Here is a 20,267-nt window from a genome sequence, read left to right as displayed (position 1 = left end):
AAAATACACCAGCCAAAGCTGTGTCAACAAAAAGAGTTCGTGTATCATCTAAAAATAGTACATTGAACGTCTCGTATTCGACATTTCGTGCTGGTGACGTCATATTTTGTGTTACGATTGTTGATATACGCTGTTCTTTCGAATTCTCTACTAGTTACTGACGATTACCCCTGACGAGTGTCAGCCGAAAATATTCGGGTTCATTTCAATATGAATATACTATTCAATTGTATAAAAAGAACAATATTATACATTGAATAACAAATAATATGATCATAGCAATCGAAAAGGATGGTTGCGAAGGACTGGGAACACTGCTTAGGTTAGGGTTAGAATTTCGTTGTCGTATATGAGCATGCGTTTCAGCGTTTAACGTTTTAGCTATTTGCGCAAGATTTGTTGATCTGTCCTCTACAAGTTATAAGCATTTTCCTATTCCTATACTACAGCCTTTATAAAGGATGAGCCTACTAATAAATTCGCCGTAATCATAGTCGTCATCGGGACGCCGTTAACGTCGTATACGCAGCTACCGTCGCAACCTTAGATAAACCGCCTTAGTTTTGTGGAAGGGCTGGGCGCAATCCCAGCTTATGCTGCACTGTTTGCGCTGTAGGGTTTGGGTTTGAGATTCGAGAAGGGACGGCTATCATCATTGATCTAATATGAAACGTTGGTCTTGCCTAGAGCTCTGTGATAACCGATAAGGTACCGAATTAAACAACTGGTTTCTAAATTAATTTATTAATTATTTCATCAATACAAGACTGTGATCACTGCGGTACAATGAAAAGATAGAGGACTAGTCTATACTTTCCTATCCACAAAGATATTACCACCACTAATCAGGGTTTCCCTCGAACCACTCTTGGACAACTAAATAAAAATTCAGCTTCCGCAGAATTAGAAGTTATAGTTACAGCTCCTATACGAAACCCAAACCCTAAACTAAACAAATTATAAACAGGTTGGGGTTCGGTTCAGGTTTAGATTAAGGGTTTTAAAGGTAATGAATTTTGACCTATTCATGGGGAACACTAATTGTTGATTATGGGTTAGGAAGTAGCCTACAGGAGACACCGAAATGGTAGCCTATATAAAATGCTTTTGCTAAAGTAAAATACCGTAGTTAATTATTTTCTTCAACTGAATTTATGAAATATAAATATCGTATTCATTTCGCTCTAACTTGAGCCGTTTTGAAAGTGAAAAAAATATTGATTGAAAACCAGGCCAAAAAGTATGATGCATATGTATTTTTCTCTGAACGTAGGTCTTGTACTTGGTAGAGTCTTCAGTGCAGACCTGGATAACAAATTTTTCAACTTTTCAAAATTAGATTAGAATTAGAGCTACATATTTTTTTTCAAAGTAGACTAGAGTTACAATTATAGTTACATAGGTTTTTCCAAATTAGATGTACGGTGCTGAAAACTTGAAAATTGCATAAAGTTCAGTTCATATGAAATCAGAGTTTCTCGAGCATGAGAATTGCATATATATCTGTACAGCAAACTTGGCTTGTTTCGCACTATACAGTTCTCTTGTAGCAATGTCACGAAAACCAGAAATTGTCGGGAGTAAGAAAAAAAATTGTGACAATTTTATCACACAGTGTCTGCATATTGCAATTATTGCAGGGTTGTGACCGGGTCACAAGGTTCCGAGTCGCAAGTCATTCTTACTTTTGTAGTTTTGAACGATTCAAGTTGAGTCATGTCCAAGTCGGCAGCAGAGTCTAGTCCGAGTCATATAGCCTTGAGACCGAGTCCAGTTGTAGCGTTCACTGTTCAATATCAAGTTCAAGTCAAGGCTCAACTCACTTTTTCAAACTCATGGGTGATATCATTAGCAAATGCCCCGTATTCATAATATCTATATTAGGCCTATTCATTTTTCTCACTATTAACAGATAATTCCCAGTTGCTGCTGCTTATTCTTCAAGTATAGGTCCTGGTACAGGAGACTCGAATTATGTCATATGGAATGTCTCGAGTCATCTGACTTAGAATAGTCATGCACATTTTTGCACAATGACTCAAGTACAAGTCGTGTCAATAGACAAAGTAACTCGAGTCATTACAACCCTGATCTAATGTTCCAATTATTATGTCCTTGATTTTGCTCCAAGAAAGTTATTTCCTCAATATTTATTTATTTTGAAAATAAAGTAATTCTTTGATTCATGCCTTCAGATTGGCGTTAGTTTAACAATAATCCAACAAAATGCCTGCGTACCATTCCAATTTGCAATTCGCCAAATCCATCGCAAACATGGGTTTAATGCCTCTGAAGTCGACATCAAAGGTCCGTGGTCCAGCTCCAAAACTCCCGCCGAACGCGGAACAAGACGTCATCGACGAAGCGATATATTTCTACCGTGCAAATATCTTTTTCCGCAATTACGAGATAAATTCCGACGCGGATCGCACGCTGATCTACGTCACGCTGTACATTCAGGAGTGTCTCAAAAAGCTGGCTCGCGCTCAGACGAAAGAACAAGGCAAAAAAGAAATGTATACTCTAGCGGTAGCTGCGTTTGATATTCCAGGAGACCCAGGCTTCCCTTTGAACGCCATGTATGCGAAACCTCAGACCAGACAGGAGGCCGACCAAATGAAATCGTACATGCAGCAGATCAGGCACGAGACGGGAGAACGTCTCGTTGAAAAGGTTTACGGCAGCGACAACAAACTCAACAAATGGTGGATATGTTACTCTAAGCGTCGATTTATGGAGAAAAGTCTATCAGCCCCAGGAAAATAATCTTACTCGGACTATTGTGGATATTCAAGCAATCGGGTATATGCAGTATACCTTCTGTCTAATGATTATCGTATATCTATTATGTAATACACGGAAATATTTCTACACCAAACAACAAATCCGTGCCTTTTAATGACAATTGTGAATATTCAAGGAACGAATTGTGCACTGCATATGCGATATCTTCTTTCTAATGATTGTCGTATATAATATTTGGAAATATTTGACATTAAATGAACAGTCTTCTGCCAGTCTGTTCACAATTGCGGGTATTCGAGCAATGTGTTGTGCACCGCATATGCGATATTTTCGTTCTAATGATTATCGTATTCTATTATGTGATATTCGAAAATATTTGACATCGAATGAACGATTTCCTGCCTTTTTGCTACGAAACCGTATTCCTAATCAATGGGAATTCCGCGATGTAGTGTTGCTCTGCATATTTTAATTCTAACTGTTCTCAAGAAGCGGTTATATCTCATTAAAGAGTTCTATCGCCCCTCAATACTTGATGTGACTGACAAGTGAGATGCAAATACTTTATTGTAATGAGTTGAAATTTGGAGTTGTTTGCTGAAAATGCATAAAACATGGACCGTTTCATCCACAATCAGTTTGCTAATAATTTGACGGAACTGAATTTCTGTGCGCTTGCTTCGTCGCAGTCGATCATCTTTGTGATGTGTCTTTGATGTTATTCTTGTATTGGTTCTGTATTTTCAAATAATCAGTCACGCGAATATCTTATATGTAGCTCATGTCTGGACTACTGGAGTGATCTCGATGTCACGGAGATATATAGCAGCAGCTAGGGTGCGATGGTATATTTCGTGAAAATCTTTTGGCTGCTGTCTGAACCAGGATTGTAACCAAGTCACAAGTCAATTTGACTTTTATAGTTTTGACTCGAGTTCTATTCATCACCGAGTCAAGTCCAAGTCACGGAGCGACAGGTCGGGTCCTAGTGATAGTGTTGTGACTCGACTCCAAATAGAGTTCCCTGTTCATTATTAAGATCAAGTCGCGTTCGTAGCGTAGTGATGACGATGAGCGCCTACTATTCTGGTGGTGCCGGTTCGATTCTCGTCGGAGGTTTATCTGGGCTCCTCTTCCCCCGCCGTTGCCGTTCTTACGACAAAAAAAAAACAAGAAAACGACCCAACGAAAGAAAGCACGCACAAGGAATGGAAAGAACTAGTAGAAAGGACCGCGGCTTTAAGAAGACCAACATCGAAAAGAATCGGGCACTCTAGGCTAGGCCAAGGTGGATGTTAGATTAAAAGGATCGCAACGGCGTGTCGTTCGACATCCTCCTATATGTTCATGACATCGCATTGTACATTGTGTGTGACTTGTCCAGATGAAAAATATAACTCAACGATTATTATTATTAATTCATTACTGCGAATCTCTTGGGTGATACAGAAGTCCTCGCATTCATATCATACTCATTTTCTCACTCTGAAGTGTTTAGTCAAACAGATAAAATAAGGTTTATGCGCCTATTCTTCAAGTATCGTAACTGACACACGAGAATTGAATCAAGTAATAGAATATAAAATGACTTGAGTCCAAGTCGAGTCAATATGCAAATTGAATCCAGTCGATTCGCGTCATGTCGAGTAAACGAAAAATTGCGACTGGATCTACACAACCCTGGTCCGAACACGGTGGCTGTAGATTGTGTAGAAAATGGCTGCTGCAAATTTGTTTCACATATAGGCTATCTTTAATTTGGGACCACATATCAGCAGTATGCAGATGCCAAAGAAAGATATCCAACATCACGAAAGTGGAAGACGTATCGCGGTGAATGTGTTCCGAGAAGTAGGCCTTATATTCAATGCCGATGTATTTTCGATTAGTATCTTACGGTCAGTTTTCATGAGTGACAGATGTTACTTGATTCGATAAGGCTACCTGACGGTCTGTATCCACGAAGTCATACAGATTGCGAACGAGTTCACCACGATCGAAATCCACAAATAAACTGGTTTTATTCGGCAGCAAAGAGACTGAGAAAGTTCGGTAGAAATACCATCGTATATAATTTGATTAGGAGATGCGGCGGACGAGTCTATTGGAGAAGGCCTTGTTCTGCGTTGTAGATAGGGTAGTATTGAGTAACGGAGTCGCATATTCCCCGCACGTGACACATCAGGCAAATGTAGCCGCAGCCTCCCTCTAAAAATAAAGCGCATGTGATAAAGACGATCGGATTCACTATGATGCAAATATTCCCGTCGAAAAATGCATTTCCATAAACATATATACACATTACAGAAGTATTATCCCCTGATGTTTGGGGGCTTCGAGGTAGAGTTACCATATTTTGAGATCCGAAAACGAGGTTAATTTTTACAAGTTACAATAGCGGACGAGAAAACGGATAATTTGGAAGTCTTTACGGCTAATGTTATTGGGTTGAGTAAAAAAGGTAGTTTTTCCGACTCAACTTCCGAAAGACCCGTTACCAAGTATAATCGGTTAGACTTGACCTTTTTTAGTCAACATATACCAACGATCGGTGTTTTCTGTGTAAATTTTCTGTGTAAATCCAGTTTTCACGTCTATTATGGCGTTTTTAGTTGTCTAGGCCAAGGTGGGTGTTTGATTTCGAAGATTACTCCAAGTCGTTTCGACACCTTCCTATCTTTCACGTATCGCAGTCTTGTGGTGTATTGAAATGATGAAATTGTTAGCATTGAATATGTACAGCTGTAGTACAGTCGCCTAACTCTCAAATCTATACAAGAGTACGAATTGTGAAAAGAGATGACTTTCGGGCGTCCTTGGACGACATTTTTCTTGAAGAAAGAGGACAAATCCATGCTGTTATCTCTGTTTGAGGGCATGGAAGATCACGACGACCAAAACCGCCTGTAAAAGTGTACCATTATTTGGAATAGTAAGACCGAAGTTTCCTGACAACTTTTACAATCTGAACAACCCAAATATACGGAGGTGGTCAGTATACGTAATTACTTCCAGTTTTTCGGAGACCACAAGTAAGTTTTGCCGTCTTATACTACTTGGCTTGGCCAGGTAGTTTTATACTAATCAGCTCTCAAGATTACCGGGCAACAATCTGAAATATCGACGACCCCTATACCGAGTACCAACACATGCTGCATTCATTTTCGTCTCTTCCTTTTATGTTACCCTCTCCAAAATCCAGTGTGCATGCCTCTTATTTACATACTGAAGACCAGGGTGGGTGTCTGATTAAAAGATTACTCCAAGTCGTTTCGGCACTCTCCTATCTTTTCATTATATCGCAATCTTGTGGTGTATCGATTCGATAAACATTTTAGTTTTTAGTGCCAAATCGTATTACGTACGTCGCGAGCAAGTCCGAATCGACGCGCAGTATGTCGTCAGATGCGAACACTTCCCCAAAGTTCCCATTCTTCTTTCTGATTGTGGGGCAATCGCTCCGCCTGTTAGTTTGCTCAACAATGTCTGGTGCATCTGGAACAAACGTAACAACTGTATAGCTGCAGAGGCATAATCGGAAATCGCATTCACAAAGTAGACAGTATGATTGCGGTGATAATTAAGCAATTATCACTTTCATATGATTATTGATTAGTATTCCTTTCAACAGTAGGCTACCCTGTTGCCTTATCGTTACCCTGTCATTCTATATTCTGTTCTTCTGCCGGTTGTGTTCTATATGTTTCAAGCCACATTGGTTACCGTTACGTTAATAATGCTATAGTCAGTTACGGCTATACAATTGTCAGTTCACGACAATGATACAGTTATAATTGTCGTAACCTCTGTGTATAGCAGGGCGGCCAACCCGTCGCCCGCGAGAAGGTTTGGTGTGGCCAACGAGGTAATTCTCGAAATTTGTTAGGCTATAATATCAGGTAAAAATGCAAGGCCAACCAAAATTTGATTGGCCTGACCGCAAAATTTGATGATGACTAAAACACCAGCTCCGACGCATTGGCGTAACCATGGGCCAGCCACATTTATCGCAGATCTTCGTATATGACCATAAAGTAAAATATTTCGTAGCATATTTATTTGACTTGGAATTTTTCTTAGCACTTCGCATGATCTATTGGCACTCGATTTCTTGCATTTAGTATTGGAGCCCTCCTGAAAATTATAAATACGCGTAATTTACAGAATTGAGTCTAACTATATTCGCAATTAGAAGATAACGTGTCGTCCAACATGCGACTTCGCTTGTGCGCTCGCAGTGAGATTATCGGCGATGAAACATTTGCACAAAATGATAGAGGCATGTTCACCGAAACCTTCGCTATTGCTATGTCTAAACGCCGAATAATCCTGTTCTTGCCAAATGAGCCGAGTGGTATACAGAGGCGACCCCCAATATATGCAAGTTACATATTTATTGATCGAATTCATTCAATACCTTTGAAAGAATTTCACGCTTCGCGCGACCGTGGCATTAATGCACACTGCACAGTGCACACTGCAAAGTTGCATACATAGTTTTCATACCATAATTGTTATTAATTTTAAAGCGTAGTAGTATAAGTATTGTTTTCAACGTTACCTTATTTGGTTCGATCCTATCGGACGACTAAAAAAGGTCATCAACATTCATGTGGCCCACGCAATGGTTCGTAAATCTCATGTGGCCCTTTGGCCGAAAAGGTTGGTCATTCCTGGTCCATAGGTTAGTGTTTTGTACTCAGCCATATAGCTCCTGGTAGGCTTCCTTGATGATTACTTTTGCGTGTATCAGAGAGATATAGGCTACCTAACCTAAATGATGTCAAAGGCGTGCCGTCGTTTAGGGCGAATCGTACAACCGGTGTTATATTGTATGATGTTCTTGTAGCCATTGCTAGCTCAGTATCATCATTACTAACGGAGACGTAGCCAGGGTGAGTTTTGGGGATTGAAACCTTTACCATTTCAAACTTGTACTGATGTTCATATGGTAAACCGATCCGCTAATAAACATATGAATTAACGGCTTCGCAATTGAATCTAGTTGGTTGTGTTTTAGTTAGTTAGTTACGGATTTTTAAAGGTCGTTTGTTCTATAGTTTTAGTTCTAGTCGCTAGTTTTGAAAGTGATTAGTCGTGTTCTAGTTCTGTAGTTGCGCATTTTGGAAATACAGTAGTTCGTACAGGTCTGCGATCAGTTGGTAGGTCCGTGCGTTGTTATGTATTAGCCCAGTGGTTCCCAACCGGGGGGGAATTCCCCCCTTGGGGGGAATTTTGAAATTTTTAGGGGGGAATCTGGCTTAATATTTTCAGAGGAAATCTGGCTTCGGCATTGTATCGGAAGATACACTGGGTTCACAAGGTTTTTAGATTTGTATGGTATAGAACTGTTGAGTAGAAATAAGTTCTTTACAATTGTATGTTTCTTTGACGGATTTCAAGCTAGATATATGTTTAAATGCCTTCCCTAGATATTACACCCCCTGATAAAGCGACGCTCACGAGACGACATACGAGCTAACGTGAAAAACATACCGTACCAAATTCGTCGATTCAACTCAAGTCCATAGCAAGCGGACTTGGTGATTTATTTTTCGTTAGCGGCTACCGGACCGGTCAAAAACAGGTCGAATTTGACTGTACTTTACCAAAGTTTAGTGCTGTCTGCATTCACCATACTTCGGACTTATCTGAATATGTTTGGCCAATGGCCATTAATTGCTCAGTAAACAAATGGTTACGCATTGAAAAGCACATTTTTTTAGTCTCAGGCAACTTTTTCATAGGGGGGAGGGGATTTTTTAGCTCAAATATCGGCCAAGGGGGGCACGAGTCGAAAAAGGTTGGGAACCACTGTATTAGCCTAAACAGCAGTTCTCAAACTGTGGTACGCGTGCCACTAGTGGTGCGCGAGAGCTTTTTAGGCGGTACGCGAAGAGTGCTGTGAGTATGTCATACCTCAGATTGGCGAGCTTCTTCATAAGGAACAATTGCAATTATCTCATTAAATGGTGTTTTCTTGCTATCCATTGGTGTTGCGGTTAACAGGAATAACTAATAAACACCGGTACATTCAAGTAACACAAGTAATTCAGGTGGTACGTCGTGTAGCGAAAAACAAGTTAGTGGTAGGCTACACCGTGTGGTAAAAAAAAAATTAGTGGTACGCGATGGGAAAATACTTTGAGAAACACTGGACTACAATATTACATATAATAATGCGACATCTAGACGTTATAGCTACCATACCCATGATATTGAAAACGCGTTTAGAAGATCGTTAACTCCTGGACAGGACGTGGAAGCTATCGAGCTGGGTAAGAGCGCATCCGCTGATATCCTCTCTTGTGGATTGCACAGAGGATTATGAGACGATCTTATTCCAAAGCCAAGTTTGCAGTAGTCTTCCGCCTGAAGGAATTGGACATGAAAGATTTTTGAAATCTTCGTCATAAATCGCAATCTCTTACCCGCAAGCAATTCGTGTCGGCTTTACTCAAAGCTGAAAGAAAAAGTGACGTTTTTTGAATCTGCAAATTTTGTGATATGGTGTTCAGAGGTGGTCACCGATAAGTAAAGAAGTACTTCTACTTTTCGAAGGACATAAAGTAGATTTTGCCAACTCGCACTGCTTCCTCAAGTGGTTATGATTTTTGAATACTACTATACTTGACTGTTTTTAGTATTTTAGGCATAACTAAACCTAGAATACTTACTTTTTACTTACTTGTGACTCTACTTCTGCTTCCAGTTGAGTAGTCATTAATTCTACTTTTACTTGACGGTGACAACTTCGGATCCCATCTGGTTGTTTAACAATTCTATAAAGATTTGTTGTTTTCGCCATACACTGAGACACTCATAGTTTTAGAGACGAAATATGATATGTATGAAAGGACGTTATGTATTTTTTTCCTTGATGTTTTGCGGCATACGCCCCGACTCATGATATACCAGAGGCGGTCAAAGTAGTCAAGAAAGCTACTCAAGTAGAGGTAGCGACGAAAAAATCTACTCAAGTATGAGTAGGAACTACTTCTTCCAGAAGGAACCTAAAACTACTTGAAGTAGAAGTAGAATTGACTGAGTTTAAATCTACTGAAGTAAGTAAGTAGTTGTTAAAACGATCGTAATTCGTTCGCATGGATTGTCAAAAGGTGCAAATTGAGCTATGCGAAAGGTGCCGAGCTTGCTTCATATTGCTGCATACCAGGAGGTATCCAATTTTCGACAGCATAAGCATTCGTCCGCATCATGGGATAAAAAATATAGTATTGATATGGAAATGCGATACTAATCCTCTGTTTACTCGAACAACACGTTTTAGAAAATACATCATGGTATGTCGCACTCTCTCATATTATAAGGCCCGTGGTTTAGTTGAAGAGCAATACGGAGAAGTTGTATAGGATACGGTGGAAACACTTTGCGCGATTAGTAAACGTTAATAAAAAATATGGTGGATCATAAAAATGCCATATTGTGTAGCTTTATTTCCGGAAATTAATGGCAGTACTACATATGCTTTTATACTTCAATATGTATGTTATTCAGACAAAAGAACTGATATAAATTAGAACTCAAAGTATATGATACTGGGAATTGAAAGTAAAATATAAATACTACTTCTAAAAGCGGAAAATGCATTTCATGTCTTTAGTCCAGAACGTTTTAAAGGTGGTATGCTAAAACAGCTCTAAAACTAAAAAAAAGTCAGATTCCACTTTTCCAGATTAGGACACGCCATGGACTACTAGATTACGATATCATAAGCAAATGCGAGATTGCGAAACATCAGTTTCAAACGTTATGATGAGCCTTATATACTGTGATGAAATATTCCATATGGGCGAAGGGCGACAATGCGGTGCGAACGGAACCACGCCAACCCGCTACCTAAATATTATTCACCGATACTTTCATGAAATCATACTGATCACTCCGTATCCACAGAGCGCGAAACGCGACGAAAATCCTTGGCTTTACTCAACTTTCATGAAAATTATATGTTGATACTCCGTGAAAACAGCCCCGAAATTCCTCAGGCCATCTTCCTGATTGGAGGATTAAATTACTTCTACTTGACAAACTGAAAATAGCGAAAAGTAAGTAAGTAGATCACAAAATATTACTAAGTAGAAGTAGAAGTAGCGAAAATAAGATCTACTTGAGTAAGTACCAGAAGTAGAGAAAAACTACTCGAGTACTTCGAAAAAGTAGAAGTACTTCGTTACTGACCACTTCTGTGATATATACATACACTGATACACCCGATCTGCGCGTATGCACACCACGAGTGCATGATGTGCATTGTGGATATGCCGATGGACAAGGAAGGTACCGATATAGCCTTGTAAGGCTTTCTAAGTCTTGCACCACCACCCATCCATGCTATCCCCGTAATGCTGAGCAGTGAGCACCAAGGGGGGAAGTCACGGATACTTGCGTTACTGATCAGGTCTTTGGTCTGACCCGGGGATTTAAACCCATGATCCACCGAAGAAGCCGGAGCTATGGATATTTTTGTACAAATTCCTAGTACTCTTGCAACGGTTTTGTCGTAATCAACATAATGTTTTCGCTCATGGTTATGGCACGCTGAGAAATATATCCTAGTCACTGCATCATTTAAGTTACTTGATAAACGTTAAGGTGTATCGAGCCACAATACATATGTAATCAGTAAATCAAGTTCTTGTCGCCACAGTATCTCTTGGGTTAACCAAATTCGTCAACTCCCTTGGTTCAGCCCGTATAACTGAAACCAGTAAACGACTTGCTTTACCATAGCACGTAATTAATCTTAGCACATTTCAGATGCACCTTCAATCTCAGAAAAGGTCTCACGATGACACATTGTAAATGTACGTTATGCTAGATTTTGCACATCCGGTCATGACGCAAGATGAGATAATGTCATGATAAAGTCAAGCAATTGTTCAGTGATTTTATCGCGTGGAAGCATTCCTTGAATATTAGGATAGTATATAACTTTCAAGTATGCCGTCCATATAATGCACATGCATAAAAATAAAGAAGATATTGTACTATTTCCATGTGTATAAGCGGTCATGGCTAAAACAAAATACATGTTATAAAACAAGGGCCTTGTTTTAAACATGTATGTCGTGAATCCATTTTCATTTTAAACATATAACCCTATATGCAAAGCACTTCCTGGTAATACGGGAAACCGCACTGCGCATGTTGATCTGATTGAGGTTTACGGATGTTGAAATGTTCTCTGCGTTGTCAATGCGCATAGTGTTGCTGAGAAGCACACACATCCAATATTTGTTCAGTAATTCAGTGTTTTGTTTTGAATAAGGACAGCACGCTCCTTAGCCACTGACAAAAAACTGGCCGCTGGTTTATCATTATATTAGTACATACAACACGCATACGAGGGACGTTACGATAAGAGAGAATCTATTAAAATGGCGCTTTTCAACGTGGAACTAAAAAAACGCTCTTCGGTCGCTCAAACGAAACGGTAATTTCCCGCGTGTCACTAATAAAAGTATTCAGTCACGTAATTTGTCAGTAAATGAAATTAAAATGTCAATTTTATATTAACAGTATATATATTGTATACTCAAATGTGATATCAATCGGTAGTTGATCTGTCATTCAGTTGACATATACAACAACAATGACAAGATCGCCGCACTACAAGTCGGCAGATACGGAAATGGTAATAAAGAATATCGGTCTGTCGACCATTGCAGTCTAAAGCACCATGGATATCACAGAACTATGACCATTTGAAGAGCAATAAGCCAACGGCGACCGTTTTATTGAGAAAATGCTGTGGAAACAAACCGCGGGAGATAAGATGCCGCCTGACCTTCAAACTTCAATTTTGAACAGGAAGATATTTCGATCAGATCCGATGACGTATTTCGAGCCTAATTTAGCAACCATCAACGACTCAACGTGGCCCGGCTGCGTTTTGCGACTACGAACAATTCTAGGCTTAGGCTCGGCAGTTGGCACGCAATAAGATGCACTCTCATCATTCAACTAAACAATATTTGAACAATCCTGCGACACGAAGCGGTAGTACATTGGCACATTACACAATACCTGTTGCAGTGAGTCCCTGTGTGTTTGTAAAGTCCTGCGTCGAGGAGTTAGCAGCCTGGTAATTATTGAACGTGAAAACTTCGTAGTCAATTAAGTTTTAAAACCTCACAATGATGAGTCGTCATATAGTGTCTGCCGGTACGATTTGTGGTCATGACAAAATGGTTTGTTTTATAGTATTTATGGTGTTTATGACTGCAGCTGTCATTTGCACCAGACCGATATTCTTTAATGTGATTCAGTATATGCCGACTTGTAGCACAGCCCATGTCTAGGGATTTTTGAGACACTGCTTACTACGCATATCACCGTTAAGAAACTGTCATATAATGTGAGGAGCAGTTGATTGTCTAGCTCTAGGCTCACTTACGTTTAAATATGAGGGTGAACTTGGACCCCCTTCTGCAATGCGGATTCCACGGAGTCGTGCAGGTCAAGTCTACAAAGAACATCGCTGTTGTGACTGACTTCGATGTCCCGGTTTCAACGCTCACGTTTTTATTCAGCTGAATGGAGAACATCTATTTTGGTCTTCACAAGACATGATTTTATGCACTTGTGTACAAGGACAAGCTAGTCCAAAACAATATACTATAATGAACTATTGCCTTTGCTGGTACTGGCTATTCATCATATTGGCGAACATGAAACAGAGGTCAACAATCGAATGAATGTCTGCACAAGTCATAACTTACGTTATCTTCGCTGACAGCGATATCGTTGTTGAACGAAGCGTCGGGATATGAAATTAGCGTGTTTCTTGCCAGAGCATTCACGACTCTCAATTGACTGGGAGCTGTCAGTGACGCGTTGTTCAAAAGTATGTAGGTTTTCTCGATCAATCCCGTGCCTGTTTTGTGATTACGAATAAATGATCTAGCGTCGAAAGTATGCAGGAATTTGCATCATACACATTACAATGAGAGTTGGATAACTATTCAGATTTTTCAAATTGGATCATAGTTACACAGATTTATAACTATAGGCAGATTGTTCCAAATTAGATCAGAATTGTAATTACTGAATACGCAAAAACTTGGAAATTGAAGTTCATTACACCAAGCTTGGCTTGTTCCCCACGATACAGTTCTCCTGTTGCGTTTTCAGAAAAACCGTGAATTAGATTAGAATTAAAATGACAGCATAGAAACACTTCACAAATTAGATAAGAATTAGATTATCGGTATTGCGCTCCAATTAGTCTAATTAAACAACAATAATTATCTAGCTGTCCAAGCCTGCGCGTGACTGCAGTCTGATTGCACTTATCCACGCGAGGACTTCACATGTGTTACCTGATCGACCGTCCTTTGGTATGACGAACCAGCATGTTTTCTCCGCACTGGTTTCAACGATTTGTCTCGCTGCGAATCCTCCGAACATTTTCAGAATCGGAACAGCGAAATGTGTTTGTTCCGGGTAGTCTATCCTCGCGAATTGGCGCATCCTAAATCCACAGTCCACTGTAAACAGATTGCAGATTGTCAATTTCATGCATATTAGAAATAGCCCCGATTTAGGGCGATACTTTATCGAATTATCTTGTACAAACCTACGATTTTTAATCAACCAATACGTTTATAATGACTAAACAGCGCAAGGCGAATTATGACGACATTAATATATACTTCGAGTTCATAATTACACCCACAGCGAGAATTCCCTCGTAATAATCGATCCATTTGATTAAATTTGAAAATACTAAGGTCAGATAATAATCGTGTTGACCTGCATTAATGACGTATGTGTGGCGTGCTGAGCTGCACTGTCAAAGCGTTTAGATGACAGACTAGAATTATTAATTTGATATAACTGTTCTCGGAAATAAATGACAGTGTTCTGATCGTGTTGTGGCTGTATAATAAACGGAGTATTTTAGTTCTTCGTGACTTACTGAAATAGTACACGTCGACTGTTACTCCCTCTTGGAATGAGAGAAGAGCTAATCTCGCCATCGTAACATCTTTGTAATGGAAGACTTTTTCCCTTAACGATCCTACGCTCCTGTATTGGAATTCGTCGCCTGGGCCTACGTCTCGCACTCCGACCGTCAGCATAGTTTGAGTCGGATCTAAATTCTGAAATAGTAAATCATTAGATTGGTATTATGGCCGATTTAGTAGCGTCTGACTAGAAATCCAAACGGATTTTTTGTGCGGACTTAACTTATAGGCTATATAGCACTTGATATGCTGTAACGTAAGCAATAAGCATGCATTCGTTTGATTGTTATCGAAATATACTTCAAGAACGTTGTGTCGCAGCCTGCGACTTGGCTTGTTTCCGATATTTTGGCCATGCATGGCTCTGGGCTGTACGTACGTACGTACAATGCACAATTGCACATCGCAATCATGGTGACGAAATCATCTCGTCACAATCGCCGCAATGATAGTACAAAACATAATGAAGTGTGTTCATAATTGTCTGTTCTAAAGCCGCAATCGGAATATAACCCAGCAGTAATCATTTGAACTCGTGTAAGATCATCGTTAATGATAGTTTTTAAATTCGGATCAAAGGCCTTCCTGTCTGGCGCAATACGCTCAATCCCTCGAATTAACCACACTGCGGTCAAATCTGATGATTCACACGCGTTAAAATCCAAAATCATTCCAAATACAATAGAATTTGTTAAACACCAACGCGTGCGTCGGAAATAAAATTAATCGTTCCGAGGTATCAAACGACTTCCACACATCTGCGGTCGTCTTAAAACTGAATCGACTTATCTGAATATACCATTATACAGATTTTTGAGGTTTATTCTACGATGTAATGTGTTTGGACCAAATTAACAAGGGGTATCGAGCATATAATGAATAGGTATAGTGCTAACCCTAACATCGCGTCCATGGTCGATTGGTCGTCCTTAGTAGTTGGAAGTAGAATACGTGCTCTCAAAAATGGGTAATTTTTCATTGTGGGCCTTTTCGGAAAGCAATTATTTGCAGAAATACCGTTCTCTCGAAAGTCAATGAATGCATTCAACTCAAGTTTTGAAAAGCAACAAGCATAGGCTAAAGTTGTAGGATGAAAAGTCGCCCGCAAGCTAAAACGTCAACGCGAATAAGCTTTGCTAATCTAATATCAATGCGGTGGCGCAGTTGAGGCTTAAAATGGCGATAGGCCCTAGCTGCACTACCGCAAAGTCTTATAGCACGATATGTAACAAACATTCTAACTATAATTGTCAAATATGTCAGACAACGGTGCTCGGCGTGTCAATGGTAATTTAGACCAACTGCTTGAACAGTTGATGTTCCCCAATTAAAGAAAGGTTGACGCTACGACTCGTGTATCGTAGACCAATCGCTGTGAAGTTCATAATCCAAGACCACAAGATATTTTAACAGACACATTATGGTCCATTTCACAATAATAATCAGCGATTCTGCAACATACTGCAACGCGATAGATATTGTAGATCAGGGGTGTCAAACATACGGCACGCAATTCTGAGTAGAATGACAAATTCGTGTATTTTCCAGCACATTTGTAACAAATATTGAGGTATTTTACAGGAAATACTTCCATGTTCATAAGCCCCATTATAGCCACCAGACTACAGCGCTGTGGTTTCACTCTACCACTACTAACATATCGGTGAAATCCACATCTAGGCTTAACGAGTGCACAAAGTTCAGAGTTTTATACAAACATGGACCAAAATGTAGTTATTCACAGAAGCGAAAACGCCAATACGGAACCGTGATATGCAGTTTACATGGACAATATATTAGTTGCACAAATATATAATTGAAATATCTATATGGTCGCACTGCTGTGTCACTTTTGAACCAATAGATCAGTGGTTCTCAACCGGGGGTCCGCGAAGCATGTTCAAGGAATCAGCGAAACCTCCAAATTTGCAAAATGGTTGATAACCTCATTTGTATTTTTTTAATCTAATTAGAGAAATCATGAGGCAGTTTCGCTTCATATCTGCTAAAACTTCGGGACACACGGAACAGAATGGCCATCTGGGATGAAGTCTTCTAGTGTGCAAATTCATCATAATTTCCAAATTACCAATAGCCCAAAACATACTGCTGTTTAGGGGTGTTTTGTTGGGGTTTTGGACAATGTTTGCAAAAATCCGTTTTCTCTTGTGATATAAAATACATAACCGGAACCGCTATTCCAGAATAAGTTCAAGATGAACTGCTAAATAGAAATGACTAGGTTGGACGTTAATCATTAAAAATATATTTCTCAATTTTGGTGCCATATATGTTAAGATCATACCCAAAGGTGTCGTCGGAAGCATTACGCGTTATTATTACGTATTTATGGAAATGGATTTTCGGCACTAATTCATATCAAATCGACAGCGCAGATTTTCGAGAAACGACCGCGTATTTAAATAAATGCATCTATAGAATTCGCTTTGAAATGATTAAAGTCTTCCCAATTTCTACATAAAGAGTATGTTGTTATTTTCAAGAAAAGACATTTTATCACTACCCTACAGTTAATATTTGCACAGGACAGATGACGGTTGAACGATAGTTGAGCTAAATTTTTACTAAAACTAGGGGGGTCCGCTGCGGTCCGTGATGGTGCAAAAGGGGTCAGCAAAGACAAAAAGGTTGAGAACCACTGCAATATTCCACGGACATGAGATAAACCGGACTCACGGTTTAATAATAATAAACCAAATTCCAATGTCCGCGTTTCCAATTAAATATATTGTATTCCTCACAACGCATATGCAGGGCTAACGCCAGATTACGAATAAATCGAAGGGAGCATAGAATATGCCAATATGCCACTGTTTTAGCGGTTCTTGACTGTATTCTACCAGACAATCATCATATTTTTGCCAATTCCATAGCTCGCGAATAAAGGCGTTGGCCTTGCCACTCTTAAACCCTATATGATCTGTGTATTATCTATATATGCTTTCAAGGTATTCAAGTGAAAACCAAGAGCATGAGGTACCATTTTGAAATCAGTTGACTGGTCCGGCCCGCGAGTGATTTGAAGGCTTGAATCCAGCCCGCGACGCAATTTGACTTTGACACCCTTGTCTACAATGCGCACTATGCAATATGCATACTAGCCAGCCCTCGATCTGACATATCAACCTCGCCTACCGACTCGGCACATACGTCATTCATTTTCATCACTATAGTCATTTTATGTTTTCCCTTATTTCTTTCCCTCCACTGTGCAATGTGCATGCGTCTTCTTTACATCGCCTATGGCTAAGTGGGTGTCTGATTTCAAAGACTGTACTCCAAGTCTTTTCGACACCTTCTTACATTTTTATTGCATTATTACCCGTCCCTTATAAAATCTTTGAAATATTGAACAGCGGTGTCACAAGAATTGAGTACCAGGAGTCTTCAATGCAAGAACCGCTATGCGTTTCTCTAAAGGTCTATAATATTATAATTCATACACCTTACTTTTATATTTTTCACGATAAACGTAATATCGAAAGCGGTGGCGTAGTCTTTCGTTATTTCGTATACTTTGAAATGTTTTTGGTCCGGATCAGCCTGTCCAGTGTTGAATCGATAATGACCCCGGCTGAAGTAACACGTTTTACTGTCTTCCGGGCAATCCATACCTGTGAGAGATGATACATAATTGACGCTTGGCTAACGTCGTATGGCTATACTATACTTCGTATGGAAATTGTTTTCGCAGATTAATCCATATGTCCATTTTGATGGCACGAATGTGCGCTATTCAATATTAGGAATTTGATAGTCTTATTATGATTGGTAAAATCTTAATTGAATGTCAGCTAATATGCATGGAAGTTCACTATAGTTACATTGCATGTGATGGTCATTTGAGGTGGCATGTGACGGAAGGCGAGAGCGATATGACAGGTCGTGGTGCTGTAAACTTGAAGGCTGACTGGTAGAATTTGTAGAATTTGTTTAAGGCAAATTGTATTGTTTTAAGTAACACATTGTATATGCATATTGCATACGTGTAGTCCTACATTACAGAATAGGCTACTTATCACTGAATTTAGAAATATGTTCAACTTACTTCCGAGGAAAGCTTCGCTCGTGTTTGTCGTGGCAAATACAAAAACAGCGGCTAGAATTCGAAATACCGTTCCCATTCTCATCTGGATTCAAGGCACTCACGTCGACGATTGACAGTAGTTTTAAAGTAGCGAATAAATATTGCATGTATATAGTACTAAAACACGTCAAATTTGCATTTCAAATCAATCACGCCTAAACTTACACGTATAAATCTGAAATACATTAAGAGAACGGGTGAGCCGGAAATATCACCCACGGACTATAGTCGATTAATGAATAATTTAATATAAAAACTGAATAACCGTACAGCTATATCATACGCGCTGCAAACAGAAGTTCCAAGGCACAAAATGGGATGAATGACAATTGCTACAATTCCAGTACACCATTGTTTATACAATGTTTTTATTTTCAATTCTCTACTAGTTTGTGTCGATTACCCCTGACGAGTGTCAGCCGAAAATAGACGGGTTCATTTCAATATGAATATAGGCCTACTATTCATATCCATTATAGGTTGCTACAGCCAGTGTCGTACGGACGTATGTAATTAAAACGAGTCGTGCTGTGAATTTTACCGTCATACAATCAACAAATGCACATATAGGTTCACTAGTGTCGACCTATAAAGACACAGAGATTGTCGAAGCATCAAATTTATTCAAACAGTTTATACACACTCGGCATAATAATCAGATTTGGAAGTCGCATAACACAAATTCAGGCAGTATCTGAATCTCATGCAATTCATACCATATGTCTACTTTTAAGAGGATTTGCCCTCTTTTTTCAAGAAATGTAAAATGTCCTCCGAGGACGCACAAATTTTCTCTTTTCTCACAATTAGTCCTCTTTCTATACGTTTCAGAGTTAGGAGGCTGTAAAAAGACAACTAAAACACGTCATAATGGACGTGAAATCTGGATTTCGACGGAATTGAAGAAAATTTAGCATGCCATTCACACAGTAAACAACGATCGCAGATGGGTTGACTAAAAAAAGGTCAACCACAACCGATGATACGTAGGGGCGGGTCTTCCGGAGTCCAGTTGGAAAAATGACCTTCTTTAACATTAGCCTAAAACATTTCCAAGTTAACCTTTTCCCGTCCGTTAATGTAACTTTTGTAACTATGGTAACTCTAATTTTAACAACGATCCACAATTTCACATATATTGTACGTTTACTGCCCCGCTGATAAGAGTATCTTGAACTATGCATCATTCTTCTGTGAGACCATCTGATCTCAAAAGGGATGACTATATAGTGCTAAATTTAGCTCATTATATATTACAGTTTATTTTGATTTTCAACTATCCACTAAATCTTCACGCAAAAAGACATGCTTCAATCCAAACGCATGTTATATATACTACAATCTCGATACTTGATTTCGTTAATAATATAATTACCTGTGGTTTTAGTACCGCCTCCAACGTACGTTAAGGTGGAATTTATCAA

General features: G+C 39.4%; 2 protein-coding genes and 1 long non-coding RNA gene across 3 annotated transcripts in view; 1 reads left to right on the top strand and 2 right to left on the bottom strand.

Annotated features, from left to right (window-relative positions):
* Positions 1 to 20,267, bottom strand: part of LOC145445808 (uncharacterized) — a 59,235-nt gene that overhangs the window by 5,137 nt on the left and 33,831 nt on the right. The window lies entirely within an intron of this gene.
* Positions 2,173 to 3,516, top strand: LOC145445799 (actin-related protein 2/3 complex subunit 3-like). The gene has a single exon (XM_080323943.1). It carries the CDS (start codon positions 2,227 to 2,229, stop codon positions 2,764 to 2,766), a length of 540 nt encoding a protein of 179 aa, XP_080180069.1. The 5' UTR covers positions 2,173 to 2,226; the 3' UTR covers positions 2,767 to 3,516.
* Positions 4,748 to 19,059, bottom strand: LOC145445789 (uncharacterized). The gene is made up of 10 exons (XM_080323930.1): positions 18,805 to 19,059; positions 18,207 to 18,370; positions 14,687 to 14,870; positions 14,088 to 14,255; positions 13,488 to 13,642; positions 13,163 to 13,298; positions 9,177 to 9,208; positions 8,956 to 9,117; positions 6,111 to 6,240; positions 4,748 to 4,953 (listed from the first exon to the last, which is right to left on the bottom strand). Exons 1-10 carry the CDS (start codon positions 18,884 to 18,886, stop codon positions 4,847 to 4,849), a joined length of 1,320 nt encoding a protein of 439 aa, XP_080180056.1. The 5' UTR covers positions 18,887 to 19,059; the 3' UTR covers positions 4,748 to 4,846.

This window comes from Botryllus schlosseri, chromosome 9, assembly GCF_051294905.1.
Source record: "Botryllus schlosseri isolate E-star chromosome 9, Bs_hap1, whole genome shotgun sequence".
In the NCBI taxonomy this organism is placed as follows: Eukaryota; Metazoa; Chordata; class Ascidiacea; order Stolidobranchia; family Styelidae; genus Botryllus; species Botryllus schlosseri.
The sequence above is the reverse complement of the archived record's forward strand: the minus strand, read 5'-3'. Positions and strand labels throughout refer to the sequence as shown.